The following is a 10,813-nucleotide window of genomic DNA, read 5'->3' as shown; positions in this document are numbered from 1 at the left end:
ATGGACCAGGCAGAAACCAAGCAAAGCCAGGAACCACTTCCGGGTCGAGAGAGCCACTGGGGGCACGAGCTTCTACTAACGGGCGGATGAAATAGGAACCGGCAGCTCCCTGGTCACGTGAGCAAGGGCGGGCTAAGGCACTAAACCCGCCCACCGAGAGAGGCACGGATGTCCGATTGGAGCAGCCCAGGGGAGGGACCGGTTGCTGCTCCCCTATAGGACGAGGCATGTGCCTCGCAGGTCAAAGGGCAGTTTACCTCAGCCGACTCACGTTACCGGCTAAGGTCTGCGTAGGGTATTATTATTTATTGCAATTGTTATTAATTCGAAAGATATCCTAGGAGTTTTCCCATGAATCCCGCTGCCGCCGTCCCAGGCGCGCAGAGCCGAGCATGCACCGTGGCGGGGTCTGCGTCGACGACGACGACGACGAGTTCGGCCCCACCAGCGCGGTCTCTCTTCAGGCACGTGCATTTCGAGAACCTGGTAGCCGGGCTGAGCGGCGGCGTCATCTCCACGCTGGTGCTGCACCCGCTGGACCTAGTGAAGATCCGCTTCGCAGGTGAGGCGGAGGCTCCGTCTTCCTTCCCGCCCTCCTTCCCTGCGCCGCACCGATTGTTGCTGACGTCATCGGCCGTACCAACGGTCACGACCCCCCACCGTCCGTGACGTCATCGGCCGGCCCGACGGCCAGGGACCCTCCCCCACCATTCTTCCCGGCGCGACGTGGCAGCTCCGTTTCCCGCCAATAGAGGGCATCGATATGCACGTGCTAGTTTGTACAATACGCGTAACAAGTAATTTATAGAAATAATTAGCGTAGTTTAAAATAGAAATTGCCGGGGACGATCCAACTCTGCCAGCGAGGAGGCTTTTAAGGGCACTCAGCAGAGCACACGTGGAATCCCTCTTCAGATATTCCCATTAAATGAATTAGGGCAGAGTGTCCGCTTTTCAAGTGTGTCATTCCATTTCCAACCCACATGGAAATCATAACAATAAGTCATTGGATTCGCCATACAGTCATACCTCATGTTACGTTTGCTTCAGGTTGCGTGTTTTCAGGTTGCGTCCCACGGCGACCTGGAAGTACTGGAAATAGTTACTTCCGGGTTTCACCGCTCGCACATGCGCAGACGTGCCACACGCATGCGCAGAAGAGGCGAATCGCAACCTGCGCCTGCACAGACGCGGGTTGCATTCTTTTCAAGTTGCGAACGGGCCACCAGAACGGATCCTGTTCACAACCAGATCTTTTTGCAGTGCCTCACTTTTGCATACTGTCTTGTTCACTTAGCTCATTCTGAAATGCGCTTTCTTCAGACTAATCTCCCGTTGTTTTTTGTGCAGTGAGTGATGGCTTGGAGCTGAGACCGAAATACAATGGTATCCTGCACTGCCTGACAACCGTCTGGAAGCATGAAGGTTTACGTGGCTTGTATCAAGGGGTCACGCCAAACATTTGGGGAGCAGGTGCCTCTTGGGGCCTCTACTTTTTCTTGTGAGTTTAAACTACTTTCCATTGTTCTGGTCAATATTTGAAAGACTAATACTGAATATTTTAAAGGCTAATCTTGAAGGACCTTTGTACCAGAGGCTGCACTTCACTTGAGAGTTTTTGAGCTAGACTGGCAGAGCAAGCAATGTAAATTTGGCTGGGACAAGGAATACCAGTGTGGCATTTTAATTTAACCCTAATTGAATGAAATGTAGTAGTGCACACTATGTCATAAGTATCTTATCCCTACAGTTAATAGTGAGGGAAGCTGGGCATCTGCTATTAAGTTCGCTGGGCCTAGGGTCAAGTCTGAAGATTGCACTGAGCTAATCTTCTAATTATCAACAGCTTTTACTTGTGTGACTTCTGTTGCTCACTTCTGTTGCTCTGGATTACTGTTCGACAGCCACAGCCAAATCTTATTACAATCACACCTAGAGGCCATGAGGTTCTTGTCTGGTTAATCTTTATTTATTTATTTATTTATTTATTTGCTGTTGTTTAAAGTATAGAAGTTTGGTATAATAAAGGCTACATTAATATTTGAAACTTTGGAATATTGCTTCCTTATCAGCATGTTTGCAGGTTTTTACAGGTCCAGTAGCAAAATGAGCAATCTCATTTTGTCACCATTGAATTCTAGTATTAACTGAATATGAGCTGTTAGCAAGGAGGGGGAAGCAGCGTAATTGCTTACAGATACAGCTTTTTCTTTCACAACCTTTGTAAACCTTTTATTTACATCAACATACAAATACCCAGACACACGCACATAAATATGTATGGTATAGATAATAGCCTAATCTTTAAATGCTTTATATTTCAATTATAGTTGTAGAGTTCGTTTTTTAAAAAAACCCTCGAAGTAATAATTATTTATGTATAGAATACTATGATTGGATTCCAAATAACCAAACTTGTAGTTTCATATATCCATGGGACTTTGGACTCTAGCCCTCTTGGAAAGTTTTAAAATCAGTTTCTGATATGGCGTACATAACACCTGCTGTTCAAAGAAGAATGGGGAAGAGGCTTCTACTTACTGATGTGTGCCCATGGGCTTGCAAAGTACATGCTTCTAGCCTACACATTTTATATACATCGTAGATAAGCATGTGTCATTTTTGTTAGTTCAAATGCTTATGTGTTACTTTGTGTGTTGATATGCAGAATGTACTTCACATATTGGTAAAACAACTAATCAGCTTTAACCTTATCCCAACATTTCACTCTGCAGCTATAATGCCATTAAAGCCTACAAGACAGAAGATAAGCTGGAAAGTCTTGGACCAACTGAACACTTAGTGTCAGCTGCTGAGGCAGGTGAGGAAAATAAAAGTGGGATTAGCGAATACTTTCAGCTTTTCCATATACCGTATTTTGTTGTTGATGATGATCAATATATAGGGAAGAGGTTGGCAACTTCTTTAAAGCTGTGGGCACATTGGCAAACCAGAGACATTGGGCAGCATGTACTGCAACCATGCACACATGAGTGCATGGGAACTGTGCCTCTGCACAAACACACTCTGTCTCCTGTTAGACAGGCTTTAAAAAGTGTTTTTGCTTTTTTACAAGCCTAATGCAGTGTGCATGTGTATGGGGGGGCATACAGCTGGAGAGGCAAGAGTTAACCTGCAGTCCCCAGGAAGATAACTCCCCTCCACAACACCTAGGGTGATTCCAGAGCACTTAGGGTACAGCTGGAAAGAGAAGAGTTGACCCTTATTCCACCCCATCCAAATTGTTCTTCCTGTGTTATAATTAGGTTTGCAAGCAGTCTTCTGTTTTAACCAACTGTAAACCCACCCACACCCAAAAGCTCTTAGTGCTGGAGTTGGGCTTTTAAAAATTATTCCATGGCTACAGTAGCAGACTTCTTTCAACCCTAATTTCAGCAAGGGAATCTTACAGGCACCAAGCAAGATGTCTACAGGCTCATGTGTTTCAGTGGGTGCTGTGTTGGTAACCCATGATATAGGGAGTCAAACGAAAGCATTTGGTAGAGTGCACACTGTGCAAATACCCTGTACTATTGGTCCATTTCTTTAGCAGAATATACTTTTTATCTGCTGCTCTTGGTAAGTGCAGAACAACTGCTAAATCAACCTGGAATGTTAAATGCCAGTATAAAACTTCATTGGTATTAGAAATTGCCAGGTGTGTGTAGGAGTGCCCATGTGTTGAGGGGATGTTGTTGAAATGCTGTTTTTGCACAATGCTAAAGTGTTGACATTAAAATAACTGTCGGCTCTCCATCTGATCATAGGAGCAATGACCCTGTGCATTACAAACCCAATCTGGGTAACGAAGACTCGGCTTGTGTTGCAGTACGAAGCTGGTGTTGACCCATCAAAGAGGCAGTACAAAGGGATGCTTGATGCCCTTATCAAAATATACAAGTATGAAGGTGTACGTGGCCTATATAAGGTAAGATAAGTCAAAGCCAGGACTTCTGGTATTTGATATGGGTATGACAGTATTTTACCACTGTGTCCAAAATCAGTGAATGGTTATTACATGAGTTTCACTGCAATAAGGTTGCCAGTGGGCTTTATTATCATCATCATCATCATTATTATCCTCCCTCTGCCTCTAGCATTTTCAGTTCTCTTGTCACAGAGCCATACTTGAGATAGTGGGAAATGTTGTGAGGAGTTCAGTCTAAACCGAGTCAGGATTAGCATTTGGGCAAGTATGCCTGAGTTAATGGATAATTCTGTTCTGTAGCAACAGAACCAGTAGGTAGGAACGGATAGGTAGCAGGAAAAGACATACTTGTGAGTAGACTGAATGGAAAGTAGTTTTTGTCAGTTCATGATGCTGCGAAACGAGGGGCTTCTGATCTGGGAGAACCGGGAGCCCTACCGTCTTGCTAGATCAGTGGACTGTCTTTAGAGGATGAGGTTCTTCCTGACCACAGACATCACCTAACTGGAACTACATAGTAAAAGACAAAACTCCAAGAGACCCAGGAATGAGGCCCCTCCATGGGGCTTTGGATCCAGTTAGCAAACCCCCCCCCTCCTCAAAATGCCCCCTTTCTGCACTTTCTGAACTGAACAGGTGGGAGCAGCAGCCTATTACCTGCCTGGGCCTTCTCCCTCTGTGGGTGGAAATCATTGTTCTTTCTTAGATCTCCTAGCCATTGACTTGGAAGGATTTTTGAGAAGTTAAAAGTTGAATTACAATAAAGTATTTATAGTGTGTGTAAAAAAAGGCTATATAAATATGTATGATACTCAAGGCACACAATAACTATCACAATAACAATAGACAGATTAAGTGATCACAGGCTTTGAGATAGTAGTCCTTAATTTGTGTCTGAGCTTCATAAAATTCCTACATTTATTATTTTATAAAAAAATTACATGGCTTGATTGTAAAAAAAATAATCCTCAGAGAGGTTTACAAAAAGATAAGGCAATAAAATTAAGAATAATTTACAACCATACTTAAAAACATACAAAAGTTAAAAAAATCAAAACACTAAAATTACCTCAACTTTTTAAGCATCTGGGTAGGTTTATCTAAAGAAGAATGTTTTTAGCAGGCACTGAAAAGAGTCCAGTGAAGGCTCCTGCTTGTTACCAATAGCCAGGAAATTCCAAAGTAGGTGTTGCCACACTAAAATAGTGAGTTCTTACAATGACTATTATGTGGCACCTGTAGTAGTGCCAATTCCATTGACCAAAGTGTTTGAGTGGCACATGTAGGGTGAAGCCATCTTGTAGATAAACTGGTGCCAAGTTATTAAGGGCTTTGGATTACTAACAGTAACACCTTGAGCCTGGCCTGGTAACAAAGCAGCAGCCAGTGCAGATCTCTGAGCACAAGTGTTATATGCTGACAAGGCCTCACTCCTGTCAGCAATCATGCTGTAGCATTCTGCACTAACGACAGCTTCCAGCTCAAGCTCAAGGGAAGCCGCACATAAAGCGCATGGCAGTAATCCAGTCTTGAAGTAACCAATGCATGAACTACTGTCGGAAGGCTTTTCTGGTCTAGAAATTGCTGCAGCTGTCACACCAGTAGCAGTTGGTAAAAGATACTTCTAGTCACAAAGGCTACCTGAGCCTGCAGTGACAGAGCTGGATTCAGAAGTATCCCCAAACTGTGAGCCTGCTCCTTCAGGGGGAGTGCAACCCCATCCAGGGTAGACAACTAACTAATTTCTGAGGCACAGGAACTACTCACCCACAGTGCCTCCATCTTGCCAGGATTAAAGCTCAGCTGTTTTATTTTTTCTTTCTTTCTTTCGAAAACTGGTTCCCATATATTTTCTTCTCTTACATGCATATTTTTGTGTTTGGCCATTTCAACCAGTATCCACATTCTGACATTATAAACTTATAACTGTAAAGTTATATTGCATTGTTTATATACATTTTGTGTCATAGGTTGCTCAGCTTTTCACATGAAACTGCATTTTAAATTGTCTGAAAAACTCTGTTCAGGGCTTTGTACCTGGTCTGTTCGGAACATCACATGGAGCACTTCAATTCATGGCATATGAAGAATTGAAATCAAAATATAATAGACATCGAAACAGGCGATCGGATTTGAAATTGGTAAGACATCCTATGAAATGGAAGTATCTAGCTAGAATTTAAACTTAGTACTATTAACACTTGTATACTTTAATGATAGAAATAAGCAGCGTAAAATGTGAAATTTTGTTTTTTGTTCTTTTAGTGAATTTGTTAGGAGCTAATATTGATACCATTTTCTTTTTAGAGCACTTTAGAATATATCACAATGGCAGCACTGTCGAAAATTTTTGCAGTTTCAACTACATATCCCTATCAGGTTGTGAGAGCACGTCTCCAGGATCAGCACAACAGATACTCTGGATTGGTTGATGTCATCCGTAGGACATGGAGGTAGGCCTGGAGATACAAAGCTGGTGTGAAAGGGCTTCCTTTGTTATCACTGATGTACTTGGCATTCTTAAAGACATAAAGCTTTCAACTTTTCCTCTCTCTGTTATATCAGCTGGGTGACTTTATAATTATTTGAGAGAAGTTCAAAACAAGCATGAATGGGTTTGTGAGAGAAGTAGAGAAACTAAAGAAGCAATCCTAAACACATTTGTCTGGGATTAAGCCCCACTGAGTTCATTGAGCAAACCTGATTATAATTAAATAAAAACAATAAAATCAGAATAATGTAATTTAAAGTTAATAGGCTGAATGATTTCCCCTATAAAATATGTATGGAAGTTGCAAGTAAATTCTTTCTGCTTCTCCCTAGGAAAGAAGGAATTCATGGATTTTACAAAGGAATTATACCTAATGTTCTCAGAGTCACTCCTGCATGCTGCATTACCTTTGTAGTATATGAGAAAGTATCCCAGTTGTTGCTTAACCTGAAGAATGGTAACTAAATATTGGTGATTGCTTCAGGAAAGGACATCATCACCTTTTGGCTCTGCAGCAAATCAGATATTCAAGACAGCTGTCTGGTTTGTTTTTCTGGTACTCACAGAAGATGGAAACTAGAACTCATTTTGTTCTACTAGATAAATCTTTTCTTTATTGAATCTTCAATCTTTGCCAGGAATATTGCCTCATCTGAACATTCTGGATGAGAAAATAGATGCAAAATGTGGTTTTAAAATTTTGTTCTGGAGTGAATTGTTCTCTCTATATGAACAGCAGTGGACTCTTAATGTACAGTGGTGGGTCTCTGGTGTAAAAAATATTAGATGGAATAAATTCCCCAACAATGTTTCAGATTATTGCATATCAGTCTCTACCTGATACCTCACCAATAAATTGTGCATGTATTTATCCACAATGAATTCAGCTTTTCAAATTCTTTTATTCTCCAACTAGCAAGGATCAGTGTAATTGAGAAGCTTTTGGATTCAGTAGTATAGAACTGGAAAAACATGTTAGTTTTGAATGCATAATATGGCTCTCAGCACACTGCAAAATGGAGAAAGTGCTAAAGTACTATGTTGTCTTTAAAGCAAAAATTTATTGTGTTGCATTGCTGGTATCAATGTTATATTTTATATCTGAATACATGTAACCTTTTGAAAAATAGAATGTTAGAGTTCAAGCGTGTAGCCTGATCTAATGCAGGCCCAGCATCAAAACTTGTCATGGTCAGGCACCACCAACCAGAACCCTACAACAAAGCACTGTGGAAGGGCCCGTCACTGCTGGAAAGCTGTTGGATGGGCAATGAGAAGCAGTTGCTTTTGCCACCACTCCAGACTCCCCTTAATCTATCATTCACCATCCAGCAGCCATTTCACCAGTCTTCTTGCTGCTGCTATATTGCTCCTTGCCAAACCTACCCAGCCTCTTCTGGGCAAAACATTCCAGAATCAGCAAGGTCCCTGCTGCTCTGCTTAATTCCAGTCTCTGGCTCCAGTGGATGCTCTTTTGGTCCTGTGGCTGAGCAGGCTTATATATGCATTCCCAATTCCCCTTATTGCTCAAACCTTGCGGAAGCTTCAGAATGAGAGAGCACAGTTGATTCTGGTGGCTTTATTTTGGCCTTGCCTTCCGTGGATTTTGGAACACCTTCACCTGTTTATATCAACCCCAGGGCCTGACCTGGATCCAGAGTGGTTGAAACGGTTGATGTGGTTCTTGAGCAGCAAAGTCCAAAGAAATCTGGATTATCTTCAGCTATTATTGATACAGTGGTGACCCGCAAGACGAAAAGAATTCGTTCCACGAGTCTTTTCGTCTTGCAATGTTTTTCGTCTTGCGAAGCATGGTCCGTCACAACTGCGCCTCTTCAAGCGGCTTTAAAAAAAAAAGCGCAAGGCGTTTTCCTCTTGCGAAGCAAGCCCATAGGGAAATTCGTCTAGCGAAGCAACGCAAAACCGAAAAACCCTTTCGTCTAGCGAGTTTTTCGTCTTGCGAGGCATTCGTCTTGCGGGGCACCACTGTACCATCATGGCATCCTGCAGACCATCCAATGTAAGAATCTTCCAATACACTTGAAAAGCGTTTGCCCACTGCTGCACTACCAAGAGCACATGTTCCTGCAAGAATGTGCTTGACTTTCTTCAGGAGGGTTTGCAGATGAGGCCGACAGTAAACACCCTACATAAACAAGTTTCAGACACTTCCTCGGTGTTCTCTCTTCATTCTTCGCGGTTGTTTGGATCTCATCCTCTTCTCAAAACGATTTCTTCAAGGGCTACTTTAATGTGTGGTCCCCCCAACCTGAGATCTCCATAAGGTCCTTTTCACTTTACGACGTCCTCTTTCAGAGCCACAAAAGTCTGTACCTCTTTGGATTCTTCCCTTTTAGTTGCACTTTTATCAGCTTGCCGGGTCTTGAATGCCCCTTTCTATTAACAAACAACTGCATTTTTCATTAAAATAGTGTTTTATAGACTGACCCTTCTTTTGTACCAAAGATAAATTCTGCCTTTCATCAACAAGATTTGGTTTTACCTACTTTGTCCAGATCCTGTCCTGAAGTTTGATCCTGTTTTAAGGGACCTTCCAAGGGTTTCTTGGAGCTTCCCAAAGCCTGACATCCCCATTAAACCTATGTGTGCTTGTATATGCATTTTTTATGAGACTTGCATTCCAGGAAAGTGTGCATAGGGCTGCAAGCTTAAAACTCAGAAACAAAGGTCAAGCATGATTGAGTCAACATTTGTTCATGGTCATAGTGCTTAGTATAGTTTGCATTAGCTGGCGGCCATCTAATGACATTTTCTAAGTAGACTCATTAAAATCTATGGGCTCTTAACTATTCCAATGGATCAACTTTGAGTATGACTCACACTGGATATCACCCATTGATCAGAGTTCTGCATGCCATTACTAAGAGAAACTGAATTTTTAACGTGCAAATAGAAGGGGAAACCTCAATAAAATGAATGTGTAGATCAGAGGGTCATTTCAAACAGGTGGTTGTCATTATTCAGAACTCGGTAAGTAATTATAATTTTATGAGCAGAATAAAACAAAAATGAAAACCCAATTGGTTTTTTAGATACGGCTTTCTGGAACACCACCACCCCATGTCACAGGCAAACTATCTTTGAAATTGAACAGAATTTCAAAAGTGTTTGATGGGATATGCACATCAGCAGTTCAAAGTCTACAGTTATGCTAGCACAAGCCCCATGGATTCCAGCCTATAAATTATTTGGATAAGATACAGCCAGTGTTTAAAGCACTCTTACCCATATCCAGTTTAAATCCTTGGCGAATTAGAAATAGTTAAAATGGTGCTTGGATAGAAATTACTGGGTTTTTTATCCAGATGGGCTTTGTATAAGTACATGACTGGCTTTGGCTAGTGGCCCTGCCTCTTCCTCAGATGGTATGGAGAAAGCTAGCCTGGAAGTGGGGGCAGGCAGCTTGCTTTGCCCTCCTTGCAGTGGCTGGGAAGCACTGTGCTCCAGCTGCTGGTTGCCTTGAGAGTACAGAAGCAATGGGAAAGGGTGCTGTGGCCCCAATCATTGGCCCAAGGAACATAAGCCACCAGTATACCTAATCAAGCAAAATGGAAGATTAGCCTGGCCTCAGCTGGATATACATGCCAACTGTTGTTTTTCACTGTTCCATTATCACCCTGAATAATTAATCCTCTATATTCTCCTACTTCATTTTGCATATTGCCTTTTTTATTTGTAAAACTCATGTCTGGGCCTCTCATTTTTTAAATTGATGCGAGTCTCATGAGACCATGCTTGTCTGAAAAGTGGGGACATAGAGTGTGGTTTTTACTATGGAAAATTATCATACAAAAAAATTATGAAAGTAAGTATTCCCAAATGGCAGAAAGGTCCCTACATGTGAGGAAAATGCTACATGGTATATACTCAGCTTATTTTTGTAGTTTTATTTAATGTTTAAGTTGGAACAAAAGGGCAAGAGAAATTCTGAAAGCCTTGTGTATGAATTTCCTTGTAATCGTAGGTTCTTTACTTTCATTCTTTAATACAAGTTGTATGTAATGTACTTGAACCCCCAACAAATTAGACATGGGTTGATTAAAAATGTGTCCAGAAAACCCATTTTCAATGCCTAAGAATACTTTGCAAATGAGGATAGTATGTAGCTATCTTGCATGCATATTCCACATTGCTTCCTGAGCATGTCATATAGAACCATCTATGAAGATGCTGTACTTGCAAAGTCTCACCTGAACTCACCTGCAATGCCTTTGATATTAACGCTAGTTCTTTGAGAGGGTGACATGTATTTGTGAGATTTATTGTTGCTGCTAACTCAGCTTGACCTTCCATTTCGCTTAGAGCAAAAGTTCCATGTATTTTTCCAGCTTGCACGGGCTGAGCTCCTATGTGAATCATTGCCATTCATTACA

General features: G+C 41.9%; 1 protein-coding gene across 1 annotated transcript; it reads left to right on the top strand.

Annotated features, from left to right (window-relative positions):
- Window positions 1–345: 345 nt before the first annotated feature.
- SLC25A32 (solute carrier family 25 member 32) lies at window positions 346–7,301 on the top strand. The gene is made up of 7 exons (XM_081205005.1): window positions 346–562; window positions 1,351–1,501; window positions 2,736–2,821; window positions 3,768–3,928; window positions 5,956–6,069; window positions 6,236–6,381; window positions 6,752–7,301. Exons 1-7 carry the CDS (start codon window positions 352–354, stop codon window positions 6,882–6,884), a joined length of 1,002 nt encoding a protein of 333 aa, XP_081061131.1. The 5' UTR covers window positions 346–351; the 3' UTR covers window positions 6,885–7,301.
- Window positions 7,302–10,813: the final 3,512 nt, after the last annotated feature.

This window comes from Podarcis bocagei, assembly GCF_964188305.1.
Source record: "Podarcis bocagei genome assembly, chromosome: 8".
NCBI lineage: Eukaryota > Metazoa > Chordata > Lepidosauria > Squamata > Lacertidae > Podarcis > Podarcis bocagei.
The sequence above is the reverse complement of the archived record's forward strand: the minus strand, read 5'-3'. Positions and strand labels throughout refer to the sequence as shown.